At 46.0% G+C, this 22,802-nt stretch overlaps 1 protein-coding gene across 4 annotated transcripts in view; it reads right to left on the reverse strand.

The window, feature by feature from the left end:
- The window catches only part of DAPK2 (death associated protein kinase 2), a 125,531-nt gene that overhangs the window by 81,999 nt on the left and 20,730 nt on the right, over window positions 1-22,802 (reverse strand). The window contains exon 1 of one of the 4 annotated variants that reach the window (XM_017508122.2): window positions 18,860-20,454. The exons of the other annotated variants lie outside the window; for them this stretch is intronic. Coding sequence (XP_017363611.2) covers window positions 18,860-18,873 — 14 coding nt within the window. The 5' untranslated portion in view covers window positions 18,874-20,454. Of the gene's footprint in view, window positions 1-18,859; window positions 20,455-22,802 lie in introns of those variants that run through there. 4 annotated transcript variants of the gene reach the window in all.

Raw genomic sequence — 22,802 nt, forward strand, 5'->3', positions numbered from 1 at the left:
AGACAGGGTCTTGCTCTGTTACCCCAGCTGGAGTGCAGTGGCACAATTACAGTTCACTGCAGCCTCAAACTCCTAGGCTGAAGCTATCCTCCCACCTCAGCCTTCTGAGTAGGTGACCACAGTCACATAACCACCATGCCTAGCTAATTCTTATATTTTCTGTAGAGATGGGGGTTTTTGCCATGTTGCCCAGGATGGTCTTGAACTCCTGGCTTCAAACTATTCACACCTCCCTTGGCTTCCCAAAGTACTAGCATTACAGGCATGAGCCACCATGCCTGATCAAGAATGTTTTCAAGTAAACCTTACATAGATGTTTAATGTACAAAATAGATCAAAGCATCTTTGCTTTGGTTGAAAGGGGGATGACACAAAGCACTTGCTTGACTACTACTACTACACACACACACACACACACACACACACACACACACACACAGGTCTGCACCAAAGGACTTCATGTAAAAACCACACCACTACAGCAAACTCCCCCTTCCAACACAGTCTCCCACTTTTACTGGGGCCTGCTTGCTGTAAGGCAAAAGAAACCTTCCTCCCTGAACAAACGCCTGTACCAAGCATACCTGGACTTTGTCCCCAGATCTAGACTCCTGAGGTGTCACCATCTACAGCAAAAGAGACCTCTACAAAGCCTCTGGTTTTCCCTAAAGTGTAGGCTCTGACTGGGAAGAGAGAACTAGGGAGGAACCCCTGTGTCACAACTCACAAAAACGAAACTAATGGCTGGTTGGATCAGTAGCCATGTATTCCTTAATATGACTTAATTGAATTAGACTGCTTCACTACCAGTTGGCAGAATTCAGGTATGAAGGGGAAAAAAGGGAAATTTCAATGTAAGGAGAGAGGGGATGATGTTGGGGGTGTGCAGAACCGTGCTAATCAGGGGGAAGGCAGATCAAGATGGCTGCACAGTGGAGGTCTTTGGGGGGCTGGAGAGCCACATGAAGGTGCCCAGGGCCTGGCAAGCTGGGAATAGATGCTGACAAAAAGTGCCTGATGAATGTAAAATAAAGGCAGTAGGGGCACCCTCTGACTGCTTACTCCCCAATCCTTCCATTCTTCAAAACACTTGAGTCAACATTCTTTTTTTTTTTTTGAGATGGAGTTTCAGTCTTGTCGCCCAGGCTGGAGTGCAGTGGCATGATCTCAGCTCACTGTAACCTCTGCTTTCTAGGTTCAAGCGATTCTCCTGCCTCAGCCTCCCAAGTAGCTGGGATTACAGGATTGCACCACTATACCCAGCTAATTTGTTGTATTTTTAGTAGAAACAGGTATTTACCATGTTGGCCAAGCTGGTCTCGAACTCCTGACCTCAGGTGATCCACCCCCCTCAGCCTCCCAAAGTGCTGGGATTGTAGGCATTAGCCACCGCACCCAGCCAAAGTCAACACTCTTTAACCACCTCCACTACCTGCCAAAAAAAACCCAAAAATTCTAGTCTGCACTGGATTCTGCTGCCCTGCGCCATCAAATGCTGAAGGCAGGCACTGGCTCGATCTGCTATCTCTAGATAATTGGCCAACTATGTTTCCCCAAGCAGCTTGGCCCGACAAAGAACAGTTACCGTATGTGATGGCGCAATCTCCTTCCTTTCTCCTCCTACCCCTAGATGGGCCTCAAGCACTCACAATATACCTTTTCTCTCTCCAAAATTCAGAGCAAATACACAGCCTAAGAAGACAACAGCCTCTTCCCACTCGATGAGTATGGGAAGGAAATGGAGCTACTGAGCAGCGATCAGCGCTCCCAAGAAGACCTTTCTGGAAATCTCCCCCTATGGCACAAACAGGTCAGCAGTGTGCCCTGCTCCCCACCCCCTGGGCTGTACTTCCCCTCCTCTCCTCTCAATTGCACCCTTAAGAACATTGTTCCTCAAATGTTGGACCACTGGCATTGACTCCACCTGGGAGCTAGTCAGAAAAGTGGAATCTTAAATCCCATCTCAGCTCTACTGAATCAGAATCTGTGTGTTAAGACGACTCCCAAGTGATCCACATACACATTAAAGTTTGAGAAGCGCTGTTTTTGAAAATATTATGGCAAGGCCCCAGTCCACGGCTTAACAGAATCCTAGGCACCCAATATTCATGTCACATTTCCTTTGGCGCTGACCCTCTTTGCTGAAAATTGGTAGAGACAGTATCATGAGCAAACACAAATTAATAAATATCTATTGAGTGACTCCTTCTGTGAATAAATAGCCCTTGAAGAGCAACTTCATGATTTGCAAAGTGGTTTCACATGAATCCTCTCATTTTATACTCACAAATCCTTGGGAAGCCCATGGGGACAGGTAATGCTAACTTCCACTACAGATGAGCCAAGCTCAGAACCCTGGGGAGAGTGGCACAGTCAACCTCCAAGGTGGTGCCTCTGATCCGCATCTGTTGGAAATGTCCCAACTCAATGCAGATTAACCACAGTGTTGACAGGAAAGGATAGGCTACTTTAAAACATTTTTTACTAACTGAGTTCATCAGAAATTCCTTTTTTATGTGAGGCTTCTTATTAGAAACACAAATGAGCTTTACATGCCCTAGCAATAAACAATATATGTCCTTCAATAAATAATGTATGTCCTTCAATAAGATGTGTTCTGAAGATGAACAGATTTTGAAAGGTCTTAACAGTTTCTTCTATTTTCCCTGTGTCTTCTATAGCATCTATCAGCATAATTTGTACATAATAGTAAAAAATATTTTGTAATTAATTAATGGATGGATGGACAGATGACCAACTGGAGGACTTATCAGAACACATACTAAACTCTTCCAGCTCCAGTTTCCTATTCTGTCAAATGAGGCTAATGTCTACCTATGTGAGGTTTCTATGAGGCTCACATAGCAATGCAAGTGAACATGCTTTGTAAACTGCAAAAGGCCACACACTTGCAAGGGATGATAGTATGAATTCCCATCAGTCTCACATGCAGATACAGTAGGCAGCTATTTGGTAAGAGTTCAGGGGGGCCTTTGTGCCCCTCACCCACCCAATAAACTCACTGACTGTCATCTCATCTCTAAAGTATTATTCCTTAGAGACTTGGGTCTTTTAAACAGAGAATCGCCTAATTAATGAAACCAGCAGCAGACGGAGGGGAAGAGAGAAACAGAGTGAGTGTGTGTGTGTGTGTGTGTGTGCACGCTCGCGCGTGGTAGGAGCAGAGGTGGTGGGATAGCGTTAAGACTGACTCCTTTATTAAGTGTGTGTGTGTGTGTGTGTGTGTGTGTGTGTGTGTTGTGGGATCAGAGGTGGTGGGATAGCGTTAAGACTGACTCTTTTATTAATTTACCCAAAGCAGGAATGAGCAGGAATTGGAGGCTAAAGAGGGTGTTTGGAGGCAATGAGGCAATGAGGTAAGGTGGGTCGGAACTGGTCTCAGGGGAGAGTCCTTGAGGCTAGAATGTAGAGACAACCCCTACTGGCTCTTCTCTTCTAGCTCTGAAGGCTGGATTTGGTTCAGAGCACATCTCTAGATTCTTCCCTCTTTAGTAGCCAAGTGAGGAAAACCTTGGAATAGCAACACTTGCAAAGGGTGTGAAATTAATCTGCATTAGCGGGAAGGTTTAGCACCAGCACTCCATCATAGGCACTGCATTGCTCTGGCAGAGACCTAGACACACTTTGCAGACTGCAAAATAATGTCCTTACAGGGCATCCAATGCTTCCGGCATCACCAGGATTTGCCTACTTCTTTGCTGACCCATTGTGGCATTACGTGGGTTTAACCAGCTGAGTGATCAAGAGCAAATCAGCCATCTTCTCTTGGCCCTTAGTTTTTTAATTTTAATTTTATTTTTTGAGACAGAGTCTCACTCTGTCACCCAGGCTAGGGTACAGTGGCACAATCTTGGCTCACTGCAACCTCTACCTCTCAAGCTCAAGCGATTCTCTTGCCTCAGCCTCCTGAGTAGCTAGGATTACAGGTCCGTGCCACCACACCCAGCTGATTTTTGTATTTTTAGTAGAGATGGGGCTTCATCATGTTGGTCAGGCTGGTCTCAAACTCCTGACCTCAAGCAATCTGCCTGCCTTGGCCTCCCAAAGTGCTGGGATTACAGGCATGAGCCATTTTTAAAGTTAACAATAATTCTTCAATGTCATCAATATCCATTTGGTGTTCATCTTTCCCCCATATGCCTTAAACTTTTTCTTACGGCTTGTTCCATCAAATCAAAACCCAAGGAAAGTCACATATTGCAATTGATATGTCTCTTAAGCCTCTTTTAACCTTTAGGTTCTCCTCTCTCTTGCTCTCCCTCTCCCTTCCCACAGCTCCTCTCCATTCCTCCATTTTTCTCTTTTTCTTATACTCCATTTGACAAAAATATCAGGTCTTTTGACCTATACAATTTCTCACAGTCTGGATTTTATTGACCACTTCCTCCCAGTATTGTTTACATGTTCCTCTGTCCCCTGTATCTCCTGTAAATGAGTAGCTGGATCTAGAGGCTTGATCAGATTCAGGTTTGAGTTTCTGGCAAGACCGCATCATTGTGGTACTGTGCGTTCCCATCAGGAGGTGCCTAATCGTGGCTCTCTTTGTGATATTAATCAGCTTCTGATGATCAGTGCCTAGATCCATTCATTGAACAGGGGACTTTCACTTTAAAAAAAAAATCCTCATCATAATCCATGGCTTGCCTCATGCTGATACCTTTGCCTGGATGGGCAGCTTTGTTTAGACAAGTGCTCTGAGGACTTTGAGCGTCTTAGTGAGATAGAGACTTTCAAAGACATTACTGCCCCTCTTTGGGGTGGAGGTAGGGGTCTCTGCTAGGCCTCGGTGGAATCTGCTGACTGATTTGGTGGTGTCTTTCCCTTCAGCTTGCATAAAAATAATCCCACAGTTGGCCCCTTGGTTTGGCAGTGGGCTTTCACCCAGACTCCAGGGCACGTATAGAAAAGCACTGAGCATGTGTAGCACTGCTCCTGAGTCATCCAAGGACACAACCCAAGGATCCTATAACTCCGAGAGCCACACCTTCCCTTTCAGCAGCCACAGGTTGTTCTCTGACCTCACATTCTTGGCTTCAGTGCCAAAGTCAGTGACGACTTCTCTTTCCTTTGAAAAGTTAATTCCTTCTACTCCCAGAGTTCCTTTGAGTTGAGGGTTTTCATGAGCTTTCAAAACACTCTCTTACCTAATCCTCCTAGCACTTAAGGATGAAAGGTGACTAGCAGAGAGACCCCACTTTCCAAACAGGGAAACTGAGCCCAAAGCTTAGCTGATCCACCTGCTGTCCTGCTCTGGCCTCAAGCCTCCACTTCAGGATGCAAGATTGTGGGTTTACAAGACAAAGACACGTCTGAGTGAATCCAATACCCATCCTTGAGTGGCGCTCTGTCATGTGGTCTCAGGGAAGCCAGGGGGCTCTTCTCAGGAGGGGTATCCAGTTAGCTTAAGGCAAGTCATCGACCTAGATTTTCCCAAAAAGCAGTAATTTCAAACCCTTTGATTCGCTTTCAGGTTCTATATGTGAGGTTGCGTGTTTGATCAAGGGTTTGGTAAGTTCAGCCACCACAGATACTAGCCACAAGAGGAGAAACTTATCTTCCCTTGACCTAAGTCATAGATGCCAGCCCAGGAATACCATGTGCAGTTAGAGAAAGATGTGCAGGTGCTGGAGAAGATGTGCAAAGGGAATGTCTGAAACAACTCAGAGGGCGGGAAGACAGCCATATGCCCTCCCAATATGGGAATGGACTTGTACCAATCTGCCCAGGGTCCCTCATGCCCAAGGCCAACAGCAAACACTGGGAGACAGACGGCCAAGGTACGGCTGGGCAGGGGAGGAAAACAAAAAACTATCTTGCCCACAAAGGAGAAGAAGTGAACATAAAGACTAGATCTGGGAGAAGAACCAGATTCAACCCACGTAAAATTGCAACATGGCTGGGCATGGTGGTGCATGGCTGTAATCCCAGCTACTTAAGAGACTGAGGTGGGAGGATCACTGGAGGCCAGGAGTTCAGGACAATCCAGGGCAAATAGTGAGCCCCTGTCTCTAAAAAAAATTTTTTTAATTAGCTTGGGCATGTTGGCACACATTTGTAGTCCTAGCTACTTGAGAGCCTGAGGTGGAAAGATCACTTGAGCCCAGAAGTTTAAGGCTGCAGTGAGCTAAGATCGCACTACTGCAATCCAGCCTGGGTGATAGAGCCAGAGTCTCTAACAAAAATAAATAGAATAAAATCCTCTGCAACACATGCAAGCCTAGCCTGCCCAGCATGGTTCTCCCTACAGGCATCTCCTGGCATCCCATGACTCCTGAGAGGGTGTCAGGACCAACCCACACTGAGCGGTCTCAGCTCACCACACTGGTCCATCCAGCTTTCCTAGGCCAACCTGACCCCTCTGCCACTGAAGCAGCACCAAGATGTGTACCCACCTAAGTTCTGACACATGTAGTTTTGCCAATTTACCAAAAAACAGCCAGGAGGCAGAGTGTCAGCCCTTGCCATCAGAGGCCATTGACTCCAAGACTGACGAGTCAGGGAGCAAAATGACTATTTTCTCCTTATATCGTGTCCTGGTCTATACAGTATATGTCAGCCTTTGGCAACCCCCAGCTAAGGATGAACAGCATCATCACCTATGTTAGGATGCTCAAGAGAAGCAAGAAACTCCAACTCCATCCCACTCCACCAAAGCAGCACAGAACCAACCAAGAAAGATATCAGAGATCCCCTAGTATACGATAAAACTTAGCAAACCTCATAGAACCATGGAAATAAAAGGAATTTCTCACCACCACCTCACTTTATAGATGGGGAAGCTGAGGCCCAGCAAAGGAAAGAAACTTTCCCACGTCACCTCTTCTCCCGGGCAGTGACAGGTACAGGACCAAACAGGTCTCCTGTCAAGTGGCCCCATTTTCTTCTCTCCTCATCCTGCCTCATGTTTCAGACGACTCAGCCTTGGTGCCTGCCAGGGAAAGGCTGGCAGCTGTAGGAGGTGAGGCCAAGTACAGATTACATCAATCTAGCAGGTAGCCAAGAAGGAAGTGGACATTATTCTTCCCTCCCACCCACAGGGAATCTGACTCCAGGAAACCACTGAAATGCAGTTACTCGGAAAAACCTGCAAACCTGCACAGGCTGTGGGGGAGGGGAGCTAACAGCAGTGGTGGGCCCACTCTCACTTTACCGTGCCCACCATCACACAATGCTTTCTCACTCTCCCCAAAATGGCCTGAAGGTGTAGGTTCCCCTCAGCCTGTTTTCTGGCCCCCACTCAGTTTCCAGTGCCCCCCAATCTTCCTTACTCTCCCCTATCATAGCAACCTGTCCCCTGCTCACACTTCGTCTTAGCTCTAGCCAGAGCTCTCCATCCTCTAAGGGTCGGTGGGAAGCCTCCCCTGCCTCCTGATCTCCCAGCCCCAGAGAAAGTCAATGCTGGGAAGGCAGGCACTGGTCCCCTCCTGGAGGGGACAGGCTTACTCTGCACGGGAGTTTCCCAAAACCCCCTTGGATAGCTCTATGATGCTTCTCCTAACAGTTACCTGATGTCTGCAGTTTGTTTAATTATTAAATGCTGCATAAAGGACCAACAGTCCAACTTTTCTGACACATCAAATACCTTGAAGCATATGACTATGTTTGCTATGTGCCATTCAACACTGTATGTCAAGAGCATATAGCCCAAATGTTCATCAACTAGTAAATAAACAAAAGGTAATATAGCCATGCAACTTGATATTATTTGGCAATTAAAAGGAAAAAAGTACTGACCCATGCTACATCATGGATGAACCTTGAAAATACTATGCTAAGTGAAAGAAGTCAGCCACAAAGGATCGCATGTTGTATGATTCTGCTTATACAAAATGTCTAGAATAGGCAAATCCACAGACAGAGGGAAGATTCGTGGTTGCCTGGGGTTAGTGGATTTGGGAGAAGTGGGGAGTGACTGCTAGTGGGTAAGGGAGTTTTTTGAGTGATAATGAAATGTTCTAAAATTGATTATAATGATGGTCATACAACTCTGAATATTAAAGCCATTGAATTATACACTATAAATGGATAAATTGTATATAAATTATATCTCTGTTTTATGAAAAAATAAGAATCATAAAAATACTGACATGCTTTCACCAGGTGATATCAACTCTGCCCTATATGTAGGTTCTTTATGAAGCACTTCTCATATATTGGCCTTGGACCGTACCTCAGCACCCTGCACAGTCAGTGCTATCCCCGCCTTATAGACATCAGGAAGCTGAGACTCAGAGAGGTAAGGTCACAGAGCCAATTTGCCAGACCTAGAACTTAAAATCAGATTTTCTGAGTCCAAGTATAATGTATTCTGGGAATTTAGGCTCTAGAGAGACTTCAAACGAAAGAACATAGTTTCACAGGCAAGAAAAAGCTGGAAACAGGCTAGGCATTCTCCACTAAGGAAAGGCTACGGCAATCTGGTATTCTGGATGCAATAGACAATTATATAAACATTAAAATGGCAAGTATGAACATCATGAGAGACATGTTTATAAAATAACGATAAGTGAACATGCACAAACGATATGTATGGCTTAATTCAATTTTTGGTTTGTTTTAAATACATTCGTATGGCCAAAAAATAGAGAACACAGATGCAAAAGTGCATGAGGATAACAAATAGTTGAAACTTTTCCTTTAAAAATTTCCTGTGTTTTAAAAGTAAGAAAATGAGAAGAAACACCTGCATGGACATCCCTAACAAACACAGCAGTGCACTGCTGATATCCAATCAAGGGTATACCTAAAGCACAGGCCACAGCCCTATGGCATCACCAAGGGTCTCACAGATGACAGGGGGGGAAAGGGTAGGATCCCACTTTCAGTCTGCAAATATAAGACCACTTTGTTAAAAGGAGGCATAGGAAAGTTGGCCAGAATTTATTGTCACAACTGATCCTTCCCTCAAGATATTCTGTGTGTCCTGGACATGAGCTCCTGTGCACACCTCCATCATGGAATTCAGTCCATTTTACTGAAATTCTCTGTATATTATTCTTCATCACTAGACTGTAATTGTCCAGCCTTGTACCCCCAGGCACCGAATACAGTGGATACACAGGTCTGCAGCGCATGTTTTCCGAATGGACTTGGGCTAGTGTCTCTTCATTACCTGCCACCCTCTTGAGCTAGACTTTTACAGAACAATGCACTTAGTACAACCTCCTGACCTGTGTTCCTGTTTTCAGCCTTCCGCTCACACTCCCAATCCACACCCCAAATCCCCCAGTATATTTCCCTAAAATGTCAACATCATCATGTTTTCTGCTCAAGATTATTTTCGCCTTCCCATCAAGCCTGAGCTCCTTGGCCGGGCCCCAGGGGCCTTTCATCACCTAGCGCCATTCTACTTGCCCAAATGTACTCTGCTTCCAAGCAGACACACCCCAACACACTAATTCCCAGCTCTGGGCTTTTGCTAGCCCTATTTGCCTACACTGGGAGGTCATCTGCCTATCCAAATCCTACTCCTGTTTTAGCTCAAGTTCCAACTCCTCCTGGAAATCCACCCCTCCAGGAATTCTCACCTTGGAATGAGTCAACTCCTAAAGTTGGGTACACTAAATTATCTCTTTGTGCCCTTTTCTTTAGTGTGTTTGCCCCACCTTCAAACTAGGTTAGTCTGCTTAAGGGCAGGGCAATGTCTTACACTTCATCTATGTGACCCACCACACCCACTGTAAGAGAGACACATTACAGCAAGCAGCTCAAGACTTCGAGGTGGTTAGCACTGAAAATCTGAAACACAGTCATGATGAGTAATGACAAAAGCAGTTTCCAGTGGCACAAAGGCTTGCTCTAGGCAGCCAGCAGTTGGGCTGTAGGTAAGAGGGTCTTAGAATTATAAACCTATGCCACTGAAACAAACTGAGTTCTCTCTAGCGCCTGATGGTATAAACCACTGGTTCTCAAAGTGTGACCCCCAGACCAGTAAGATCAGTATTATCTGAGAAACTGTTAGAAATGTAAATTATCAGGCCCTAACATCAGACCTACAGAGTCAGGAACTCTGGGGGTGGGACCCAGCATCTGTGGTTTGATATGCCCTCTGGGGATTTAATGTCCACCAAAGTTTGAGAACCATGAGTTCTCACACAACAGGAATATCCTGGTATGCCAGAAACCTCAGTTTCTTCTAGTACTAAAGACAAACTATAAATATCATTTTAACTTATGTCTTTCTATTTACTACTACCCCCAATAATAACAGTAATAATATAACAACAGTATTGACTGCTTAGTGTCCTCTGCCAACTTTCCCAACTACAGTTTTCAGGAGCAACAGGTCAGCAGCATAGGTATAGGCATGCGGATAGGCATTCTTGGCTTTTTCAATGTGATGATGATCCCCACATTTGTCTCTCAGCCTCAAACCAGTGATTTCTCGTCATTCCCAAACCCCAGCCAACCACTTCAGGCAAAGGCTCCACCCACCTGCCTTGTCTTGGTTTTCAGAGTTTGCACTTTAATTGTTCTGAGGCCCTACTGTGGTTTTAGTCTGTCGTTTGTCTATCCATCCCCACTTTGGAAAACGTTGGGTCAGTCTGCTACCAGCTCAGGTTTTATCCCATCCAGGAAGACAAGCTTCTCATGGCCTTATTCTTCAGCACCTGCCCCAGCTCTGCAGGCCACTGGGTTGTGTGTAGAACGGCAGCCGAGCTTCCTGTAATCTTGTTTATAAGCTGTTGATGCGTGTCCTGACCGCATCAGAAGAGGGTTCACGGGGAAGCCTTCTTTCTTAGGGCAGAATGTGCAGGGCACCAGCATCCCCACGTGGAGGAGGCTGACTCACTCTGTGGTCTCCCGTGTTGGGCATACAGCAACAACACAGACCTGGAGCTACTTGGAAGAAGGCCCTGCTCATGGCAGGCACCCATTCTGAACTCTCCAAATTAGCATAAAGGCAGGACAAGGGAATAGACAAAGCCATATGCAAAGGGGTCCTCAGGATCAACAGGATAGATTGGAGTGGAAAAAACACAGGTGGAGGATCTGTGTGCTTGTGGCTTTGCACCCCCAATTACGTGACTTCCGGCAGCAAGTCACCTCTTGCCTGTGAGCCTCCTTTCCCTAAAAGTTAGAAAGTAAAGATGATCTCAGGCTGGGCGTGGTGACTCACACCTGTAATCCCAGCACCTTGGGAGGCCAAGGCGGGCAGATCACTTGAGGTCAGGGGTTCAAGATCAGCCAGGCCAACATGGTGAAACCCCATCTCTACTAAAAATACAAAAATTAACCAGGTGTCGTGGCGGGTGCCTGTAATCCGAGCTACTCAGGAGGCTGAGGCAGGAGAATTGCTTAAACCCAGGAAGTGGAAGTTGCAGTGAGCTGAGATCGTACCACCACACTCCAGCCTGGGCGACAGAGCAAGATTCCATCTCAAAAAAAAAGAAAGAAAGAAAATAAAGATGATCTCAAAAATCTCTTCCACAAACACTGAAGTGTTTCTGGAAATGTTTAAGAGAAAAACCCTACAGCCTTATCGACACTCTAGGTCGATGTTTGGATGATGAAAATGTTGTATATCTGTGCTGTCTAATGTGGTAGCTGCTAGCTACGTGTGGCTACTGAACACTTGAAATGTGGATAGTACAACTGAGAAACTAATTTGCAATTTTACTTATTTTTCATTACATTTAAATTTAAGTAGTCAGACGTTGGTGACTACCACATTGCATAGTGCAGCTCTAAGTGAATTCATGAAATGCGAGTCCTTGAGAATCTGTCTCCATATAGTAAGTGAAAAAATAAAACTGCTCCTCTAGTCTGCACATGTTTTACTCCAAGTGGGAGAAATTCCAAGAGCCCCTTAAAGAAGTCCCAGGAATGGCCAGGCACAGTGGCTCATGCCTGTAATCCCAGCACTTTGGGAGACAAAGGCAGGCAGCTCATGAGGTCAGGAGTTCGAGACCCACTTGACCAACATGGTGAAACCCCCATCTCTGCTAAAAATACAAAAATTACCTGGGCATGGTGGCACGCACCTATAAGCCAACTACTCAGGAGGCTGAGGCAGGAGAATTGCTTGAACCTGGGAGACGGAGGTTGCAGTGAGCTGAGATGGCGCCACTGCACTGCACTCCAGCCTGGGCAACAGAGCAAGACTACATCTCAAAAAAAAAAAAAAGAAGAAGAAGAAGAAGTAGTCCCAGGAAGCAGAGTACCTCTTCTTGAGTCCTCAGCCCAGCTTGGCCACCAGCTACCTTCATGGAAAGTGATGAGTCTCTTCCAGCTCCCCAGCCTTGATATTTCTGTGTGTCAGTTCCTTCTGTAAAGTGCAGACCAGCCACTTTGATTTCCTCACGCAGTTGTGAGAACACACTGCAAAGCTGTGCTATAAGGAATCTTAAAAGTCCTGGCAAACATAAATGACTGACTGTCACTACCCCTCACTGCTGCAGCAACCTTCCTGAAGCCTCAATACATGACCCTTTAACCACTGAGAGGCTGGAAAGAGGATGACCATACTGTGGGATGGGAGAACATCCATTGATTTATCAAACATTCAGTAAAATATTCCATGTGGCTTATATGCTGCATACATTCAAGAAATATGATAAATTGGTGAGCTAATAATTCCATTTTCCAAAATTTATCTGACAATTATACCAGTACAAGGGTGACACAAGAGTTTGTCTTGTTTATAGTTAAATCCTCAGTGCCTAGAACCATACTTGGCAGACAGCAGGTGAGTAAATGAGGTATGCAGATGTATGTAAAAAGATGTGCTTTTCAGCAACCACCTAAATGTCTATCAAGAGGGCACTGGTTAAATTAATTATGGTCCATCCATATGGTCCTGCATATGGTCTATGCAGCTGTTAAAAAGGTACACATACTCTGATCTGGGAAAACACACCAGATTAAAATACAAAGTTGCAGAACAACGTCCTGATCCCATAGATGTGTATAGTCTGACCTATCTACCTGTTTAAAAATATAGAATATGCATGTGTATGTTCACATATGCATTGACAATTTCTGGAAGTATATACAAGAAATTTAATGGTCACTTCTGAGGATCGGGACTAGAGAGTTTCAAAAGAATGACAGGAGGGAACTTTTAAATGCACTATTTGTTGTTGTTGTTTTTTTTTTTTAATTAACTGGTTTTCTTTTTTAACTATACAAGTTAAACATGATCCTGTTAAAAATTCTATCTGGGACATTGCATAGCCAATGAATATATTTATATAGGTAATGACAATGACATGTTTACACTATAACATAATTAGGGAAATGGGATATAAATTGTATCTTTGATATGATCATAATGTCCAACAGACAAGAAGGAATTCACAGAAGCAAAACTATGACAGTCTCTGCCAGTCTAGTCCCTATAAGGAGGTTTGAGACCCCTACCACCTCAGACCTCCAGACAATCCACAAGGTGGCAACCAAATCATTAAAGTGCCGAGTCACTCCACAGCACACATGCACAAAGCAGTCACAATAACATTTCAGTTGCTCTGTAAAATGAGAGCAGTCTAACTCCCTTGTTCTGCGTGGGATTATGGAAATGGGGTAACCTGCCATTACCTTTACACAGGGTTAAGACCTTGTTCTTCATTACTGAGACTTTAAGCTGGGAGGCTGCAAGTCAGAAGACATTAAGCGAATCTGAGTGGTCTTAGGAGGCCACGAACTAACAGCTTAAACTACACTACGTGCCTTTAAGACTTAGTAATTGGGCAGAAAAGTGAAACCAGGAGGGAAGCTTTCAACAGCTGTGTCCCTGATTCCCTTGCATTCAGTCCTATGGAAGCAAATACCATAAGAAAACATGAGAAGAAGAGGCAAGAATATTAAAAGTAAAAAAACCTAAGGGTTAGAAAGGCCCTGAGATACCATGTAGCCTACCCCTGACATTGCCAGAGAAGGAACTGAGCCCCAGATAAGAATGCATTCCTTCTAAAATGACTGCAGACCCAGGAAGGAGGGTGCTGTTAAGTGACCAGAGTTATAGGTTTCCTGGCGGCGGTGACTGAGAAAGCAAGCTGGATTTGAGAAATTATTCATTCTGGAAAAATACAGTTGGCTGCATATCACATCAAAGCCACAGGAAACATGGGCCCAGTCTCAGTAAGTGGTCCAGACTCACATGAATAAATCATGATGCCATTATGAGCAGATAGAAATCTGCTTCAGGACTAATTAGTCATTTCACTTAGCAAATGGGAGAGGCCCCAATCTTCTCTGGGTGTGGTTGGCGGCTGTGCCAGAAAGAAACACCTTCCAGTCAGGGTTCTGGCCAGGAGGCTAGGCCGCCAGAGGCCTTGCTGAGGTTGCACCAATACAGGTCAAGTGTTTATTTACTTAGTTGTCTTCTAACTAGGCTCCCAGGTGGCCTTCACCTACCCCTGGAGAACCTGACCCTCCAGGGGTTATCACAGAGAATGCTTTACAGGGAAAAGTGTGGTCCATCCTGCAGTTTGGGTTTTTAGGAATACTACCTGTGGAGCCAGCACTGCTGGGGCCAGGGGTCAGGGGATGGGATCTCTGACCCTAACTTGGCCACAGGGAGAACATTCATGTTGGTCCAGGCTCTGGCTTTATCAGACGTGAGCTTTCAGGGACCTGAGAGCTGTTGGTACAATCAGTGTTCGGTCTGAAAAGGACCTTTGATAGTATCCAATAGTCCAACACTCTGGTATTCCACAGGAAGAAATGAAAACCCTGGGAGTTGGTCACTTGTTCAAAAGCACCCAACAGTTTAGAAACAGAGAGGAGATGAAACCAAATACTTTCCTATGCCAGTTGAGCAGCCAAGGAGGCACTGACAGGTGTTTACCAAAGACCACATGGTACTGTGGGGTGAGGGTGCTTACATCTAATTGGGAAAACAAGGCCTGATCCCTCAGAAGAATTAATATTATTACATAAAAATAAGACCTAGCTGGGTGCAGTGGCTCACACCTTTAATCCTAGCACTTTGGAAGGCCAAAGCAGGTGGATCACCTGAGGTCAGGAGTTCAAGACCAGCCTGGCCAACATGGGGAAACCTTGTCTCTACTAAAAATAGAAATATTAGCTGGGGGTGGTGGCAGGCGCCTATAATACCAGTTACTAGGGAGGATGAGGCAGGAGAAGCCCTTGAACCGGGGGTCTGGAAATTGCAGTGAGCTGAGATCAGGCCACTTGACTCCAGCCTGGGTGACAGAGGGAGACTCCATCTAAAAAAAAAAAGACCTGACAGATGAATAAATTGTTCAGGTAGGACAGATAAATTACCAGATATATAGACAGTCAACAGGCGTGCAGTAAGGAAGAATGCTAAGAGGAGGTGGGCAGGGAATGTTGGGGAGATCTGGACAGAAGGACAGAGAAGAGCAGAACTTTGCAGAATGGTAGTAAGGGTAAGGCAACAGGAAAGGTCAGGGATGTGTGCCGGCTGCAGTCTGGCAGGAGAACAAACATCCTGGCCGACCCACAGGGCCCTGCCATTCCAAGGACATCCTTTCCCTCGCTTATGTCACATGGGACAACAATAGCATGTTCCAGGTGGGAATTACCGCTTTGATGTTCAGAAGCAGCTAATCCCAGAGCTCTGTGAGCTCTGTATGTAAGGTCTTCCCATTGCTGGTCTACAGGGGTCAAGACCACTTGACATAACACTCAGGGCACTGCTATAGGCGGAGCAGAGGCTGTCAGCTCAGGGCCCAGCCTGCAGTGAGTGGATCAACCCATGTTCTCATGCAACTCCAAGAAGAAACAGGAGTGGGCAGTCGCAGTGGGTTGAATAGTGGATTCTCAAAATACATGTCCATATCCTAACCTCTGGCACATATGACTGTGACCTCACTTGGAAAAGGGGCCTTTGCAGATTTAATTAATTTAAGGATCTTGTGATGAGATCATCCTGAATTACCTGGGTGGGCCCCAAATCCAATGTCAGATGCCATAAGAATGAGGCAGGCAGAGATTAGACAGAAGAGAACTCACCAAGACACACAGGGAGAAAGCGACATGAAAATGGAGGCAGACTGGAGTGATGTGTCGCAGCCACCAGACATTAGGAGACAGATATGGAACCAATTGTGTCTCAGAGCCTCCCCAAGGAATCGGCCCTGCTGACACCCTGATTTTGGACTCTGACCTCTACAACTGGGGGAGAATAAATTTATGTTGTTTGAAGCCACTCAGTTTGTGGTCATTTGTTATGGAAGCCCCAGGAAACTTACACAGCAGGGAAAGGGGGCATAAGGAGGAAGACTTGGGGGGGCTTCAGGAAAGCATCTGAGAGGACAAAGCAGCCTCTGCTCTTCAGGACCCACATAGCCCAGAGAGGGCTGGCCCCTGGGGATTGCAGATCAGCAGGGCTGTGAGCAGGAGAGCCCTCCTCTCTCTCTCAGGTACCGCCACCACCAGCAGGGCACATGTCCTCTTACAGATTCTCTGCCCAGAGCCATGGTCCTGTCCTCCTCTCCAGCATCTTCCATACCTGACCCCCCCCTTATCCGTGAGTTTCCCAAAGTAACTGGCACTCTCCTCCAGCAAGTTTCTTAGAGTCCCTTATCACAGAGAGGCAGTGTAGTTCAGTGGAAATTGTTCTGGCTTTGAAGCCAAAGAGACCTGGATTTTAATCCCAGGGTGACTCGGCATATGAGTGATTTGACCTCAGTGAGCCTCAGTGTTCTCATCTGTAAAGTGGGGTAAATAATCGCTGCCTTACAAGGTTATTGTGACAGAAATAGCACAGGCTGGGTAAAGCTGGTCAAGCCTCTAATCTGAACACTTTGGAAGGCTGAGACAGGAGGACTGATTCAGGCCAGGAGTTCAAGACCACTCTAGGCAAGCAGCAAGACCCTATCTCTACAAAAAATTAAAAAATTAGCTGGGCATGTTCACTCATGCTTGTAGTCCTAGCCACTTTAGAGGCTGAGGCAGGAAGATCATTTGAGCCCAAGAGGTCAAAACTGTAGTGAGCCATAATTATGCCTTTGCATTCTAGTCTGGGTGGCAGAGAAGAAAGAAAGGAGGAAGGAAAGAAGGAAAGAAAAAGGAAAGGAAAGGAAAAGGAGTGGAGCAGGAAGGGAGACAGGAACGAGCACATATAAAATGGCCAGCATATGGTCTGCTGTACAACAGGAGCACAATAAATGGCAGGAATTTTCATCACTATTGTTTACATCATAACAAAGTTTTTCTAGAACACTGGCCTAAGCCCACCTTGTTCTCATTGCTGTTGTGGATATGAAGAGATCCACAACATGGGGGCTGTCCTCGGGGGCTCTCACTCAGCAGAGAGTTCTGGGGACCTACTGTGTTCCCTCTTCTTACTTGCCTTCACGTCTCTTCTTCCCCAGACATTGGCTGTGACCTTAGTCCCCTAGGTGTTTTCAGTAGGCACCTAACATGTGTTTGTTTTGTGACTAATGAATACATGATGTTGAGTGAGTCACCTAACCTTTTGAAACATCAGTTTCCTCATCTGTAAAATGCAGCTGATAGCATCTGCCTACCCTGCTGCCTTACAGGAGGACAATGTAAAGACCAAATAGAGACAACAGCCAAGGAAGGCATAAGAAGGGAGCAAAGCACCACACGAAGCCCCGCCTGCACCTCAAAGGCTGTCCCACCCCCCACCAAGGTTGCCCTGCTGGACCTAGGACAGTCACAGTCAGGTCTTAAGGTGCTCACATCTCCCTGTGCCCAGAGAGCCGCATTCCAGGACATAGGCAGGTCTGCACCTTAACAGGTGCAAACCTCCCTGCCTTTACTGGTCTGGAGTCAGAAAACCTTGACTCAACTCTGATGCTGCCTCTTCCTAGCTGTGTGTCCAGGCCACTGAACATCTCGATGCCACAGTTTTTTCTTTTGTAAAAGAGGGTCAATTATCCCTGCCCATCTAGAAATGTAGCCATGAGCATTGAAAGAGACAGTGCATGTCAATGTGCTTTGTAAACTGTACAGTTCTATGCAAATTCAGGTGATTATTACAATGATTTCCATTGTGTTGAAAAACAGCCACACTGGCCTGAGCCTCAGAGGAGTACAACTCCTGGAGAAGGAGGAGAAGACAAACACCACGGCTCCTTACAATTCCTGTAACTTTGAAACTTGCTCCATCATATTGCAAAATCCTATATGCCTTTGCCAGAAGACCAAAAATATTCCAGCCACGACTCTAGAGAACCACAAGATGAACCATTTCCATAATGGGTACTGCTGGGCTTCAGTCAACTCAGCTGCCTGGCCAATAAAAGCCATTTTTTAAAAACACCACATACCACAATTTGGCCTCTTCCCCAAAACATACATCCCTTCTCCTAAGAAATTAAGCGGAACCAACTTAGATGAAACCCACCTCTGAGGCATTCATTCTCGGAAAGCAGGCCCCTCGTTTCCTGGTGAGGCGAGCAGATAAGCATTCTCAAATGACAGTTTGCATGTAGACAGATCTCCAGTGGAGGTGGAAAAAGTCAGCGCCTGGCCAGTCCCAAGAGCTGTGAGAACAGGGCCTGTGAGCCCAAAGAAGCAACTGCTGCCACAAACTCAGAAAGTAGCTCTACCAACCCAGGGAAAAGGCTAAACAGCCTTAAGACTCTTACAGGTTGTTTTCATCAACCAGGTACAAAGAATTTGAGAGACCAACTCCTCACTCACAGGCCTGGATGCTGCAACCCAATACTCCAGCTCCCTGCCTCCCAACAAATGGCCTCCCCCATCATACAGGCAGCCAGCAGATGAAAGTCCCTCCCAGACTAGAAATGGGCACCTGTCCCACAGTTCTCTGGGTCACACAACTCAGGACACCTGGCCCCTCTAGGGTGCACCAGGCTGAGGAAAGCAGACACACCCAGTCCTGGGGTCAGAGCTAACATGGCCAGGATCCTACCTGCAGCTGCTCATCCACCTTTTACACCTGGGGCTGCCTCTTACTCCAAAGATCCTCAGTCCTGGATGGAGATGCAGGCACCTTATTTGTTAGCTCAGGCTTCCTTGAGCAGTTTCTGTTCTCTGTTGCAAAACTCTTTGAGAGGCACCCTAGCATGGTCAAAAGATCAAATGCTTTGAGGTGAGGCTTGAGTCCAGGGTCTGCTGCTGACTGCCTCTGAGGATTTAGAGAAGTGGCTTCTTCTCCTGGCCTTAGTTTCCTCATCCCTAAAAGGTGGCTAATGCCTATCCAATAATGTTTTGTAAGATTATAACAATATGTGGACAGTGCCTGGTGCTTGGTTGGTGCTTAATCAGTGGTAATTATTATTATAATGCCATTCTTACCCCCATCCCCATGTCAACACTCCAAATCCTGAGGTCTAGTCAGTTTTCCAGAACTGGTGCCCCCCACCTTCAGGTCACATGCAACCACTTACCCGAGTGCCCTGTCTCAGACATGCCCGGTTGTGGGCCAAGCGGGGTTAGCTGCTGTGGAGTACAGAATGTACTCAAAGCAGTTAAGTGTCTGTTTACACAGAAAAAAAATTCTGAAATCTTATGATTGCAATATTTTCCCACCACATCTGCTTTTATGGATATAAATCAGTAAGTAAACACACTTAAATCAGGATTTATTCAGAGGAGTGGCCTCTCTTACATGAACTTGCCTCTTTTGATAACTATGGTACCAACCAGTGTCCAGTAGGCAAAACACAAAGGTCTGAGGTACTTGCATGATTATGAAAGTTCCTTCAGACTCTTCAGAAAAAAATTATTTTATGTCTAATACATTGTTCTTTTCAGATTATAAAAGTAATATGTGCTCATTGTAAACAATGTGGAAAATAGAAAAAGTATATAAAAGGACAAATCTGTGGCAATTTCACTGTCTCTAAGGAATGCCACGGTGAATGCTTTGGTGTATTTCTTTCTACCCTTTTTTTCTATATGCCTGTGTGTATGTAACTATCCTTTCATTTTAAAGCGAACAATTGAATAAGCCAGCCAGACAGTGCAGACAGGAAAGCAGCTGTTAATTGCCCTTGGAATGCTTTCTTGTCTTGTTTTCCATTCTCCCTGCCCCCAAACAACTTATTTATTAGTGACACACCTACGCATTGCATAACTATGTCTTATCAGAGGTTGATGAACTTCTATCCTCTGAGTGAGTTGACATAGTCATCTCTGCTTTCCATTTTCATGCCACAGAGTCAATATTTACTAGCCATGTTGCTAAAATAGGCACTGGTCACAGACTTGGTGCCAAACCACCTTGTCTAATCTCAGCAGAAGCAGTCTCAGTGGCACCCGCAGGCTTTACTGTGCCACAAGGCATGGCTCTGGATGAGTGATTCCTGCCCCAGCTGAGTAGACAGCCCATGGCCCAGCAAGAACACTTCATGTAATCATGACGTTGCACGATGCTAAGTGCCAGAAGGTATTTAAATGTTAAAGTAGAGGAAACTGAGGACTTGCCTAAGCACATGCAGCTCCGGAGCCAAAGCCGGGACCCCTTTCTCTCCCCACATGAGCACATTCTTATTGCACTGCCTTGTTGAATGCATCAACATGAAGAAAATAGCTGAGAAGGCAGTGGGGGACAGAACCCATTTCATCAGGATTGGAAACGGGGCACTTGCTCTGAGATGATCAATTTCACAGGGGGTCTTCGCCAAGAGTGGCATTTCTCTTGCAGTAATGATTAAGGTGATGCCATGACATCATCAATTCTGTTGCCTCTTGCTGTTGTTTATTCATTCATACCACAGATTTTTATTGAGCACCAACTACAGAAAGATATCACTTGCTTCACCAAAGCAGCATTGTTTTGCCCATCTCTTCTGGGAAGGATTTGTAGTTGACAAAAGAGACACACCCGACCAGCCTGGCCAACATGGTGAAACCCTGTCTCTACTAAAACTACAAAACTTAGCCCGGCATCGTGGCACATGCCTGTAATCCCAGCTACTCGGGGGGCTGAGGCAGGAGAATTGCTTGAGCCAGGGAGATGGAGGTGGCAGTGAGCCGAGACTGCGCCACTGCACTTCAGCCTGGCTGACAGAGCAAGACTCTGTCTCAAAAAAAAGAGAGACACGCCCATTTGATAGCGCAAAGAAATCTAGGCTTAAAGAAAAATATTTCCAGAAAGACAATGTAGGAGAATCATGGAATGATGTCAGGGTAGCCCCTTGACAGCAGGCCTGCAGAAAAAGTCTCTGTTCTGAAAAGCACCTCAGGTACTAGAAGGAATAAATCAAAAGGGAAAGGATAGGTAACTTGGTGGGATACCAAATGCCTATGGTGTTTCTATGGAGTAATGGAAAGGTCAAAGGACCTGGAGTGCAAAGCCCCACATTCAGGTCTCACTTCTGCCACCAAAATGCCTTGTGGCCCCAAGACAGAAAGTGCCTTGCCCAAGTGCATTAACATATTTGTAGCCAAAGTGGGATTTGAAGCAAGTTTTTTACTCCAAGTCCATGGAGATGGGCCAGATGCCACTGATGAGTCTTGTCAGTAGCCTTAAAGAAAGCTACAATATCCACGGCAACAGAATTTCTCTTCATCTTTCCCCTCAGTTGAGATCAGACCCTGGTCTCTTCTCCTGGGGTTCAGTCTCCCCAGGAGAAGTGGGGTTCAGTGGGGTTCAGCCTTAGTCACTTCTGGAGGAGCAGGACAGAGGCCCCAGGCTCACACCAGCACAGGATGATACCGCGATGTGGGGCAACTCCAGCACATGAAATGGAGCATGAGTGAGCATTCGTACAGTTGCTGTGATGTCAAGCAGCTCTGCACACTTGGTCTGTTCCCCTGCCCCTCCCCCCTCCAGGCAAGAAAACAAAGAAGCTCATGTGAGCAGGGCCTTGATGAAAATGCTGCTGCTGAATTTCTACCTTCTCTTGGGCTTGTGGACACAAACTCAGCGCCCTTGGGGGCTCCAAGCTGGTTAAGCTCAGCTGACAGCTGTACCAGCCCCTGTGCTTATTGAGTGCCTGCTGTGAATCCAGCCATATGCTAGAGGTAGCAGGGACACAAACAAGGATAAAACGTAGCCCTGTCCTCAGTGGGCTCACAGTCTGGCTTAAAATATAGAATGAACCCCAGAAAACCTTCTACTTTGGAATAATCATGTGTGAGGCATAGACTCTAAGGGCTATGGATGCTCAAAACTGGAGGGATGGATGTGGCTGGAAGAAAGAACCCATGGGAAGGCTTCAGAGAGCAAGTATTTTCACTTTAGAAGGCCCTAGAAGCTACAGGGTCTCACTCAACCTCCCACCTGCCCTACCAGAGCCCTGAGGTGCTTTGCTACCACTGAGATGATAGGGTACCTCTTTTTTAAATTTTTATTTCTTTATTTTTTTGAGATAGGCTCTCACTCTGTTGCCCAGGCTGGAGTGCAATAGCATGAACTCTGCTCACTACAACATCTGCCTCCCGGGCTCAAACGATCATCCCACCTCAGCCTTCCAAGTAACTAGGGCTACAGGTGTATGCCACCACACCAGGCTAATTTTTGTATTTTTCATGGAGTCAGGGTTTTGCCATGTTGGCCAGGCTGGTCTCAAACTCCTGGGCTCAAGCGATTTGCCTGCTTCCATCTCCCAAAGTGCTGGGATTATAGGCGTATGTATTATTACATCCAGCCTGATAGGGTACCTCTTAAGCCTTACTTTTGTTTCCCCAGCAACAAGGAGGACAGTACTCCCCATCCCAAGCACCCCCTTCTCCCAATGGCATGCTCTCAGAAAGCTTCCTAAGAAAATCCTGTGAGCCAGCTTCTAAAAGCAAAGGCCGGGCGCGGTGGCTCAAGCCTGTAATCCCAGCACTTTGGGAGGCCGAGGCGGGTGGATCACGAGGTCAAGAGATCGAGACCATCCTGGTCAACATGGTGAAACCCCATC

This window comes from Cebus imitator, unplaced genomic scaffold (genome assembly GCF_001604975.1).
Source record: "Cebus imitator isolate Cc_AM_T3 unplaced genomic scaffold, Cebus_imitator-1.0 Scaffold386, whole genome shotgun sequence".
In the NCBI taxonomy this organism is placed as follows: domain Eukaryota; kingdom Metazoa; phylum Chordata; class Mammalia; order Primates; family Cebidae; genus Cebus; species Cebus imitator.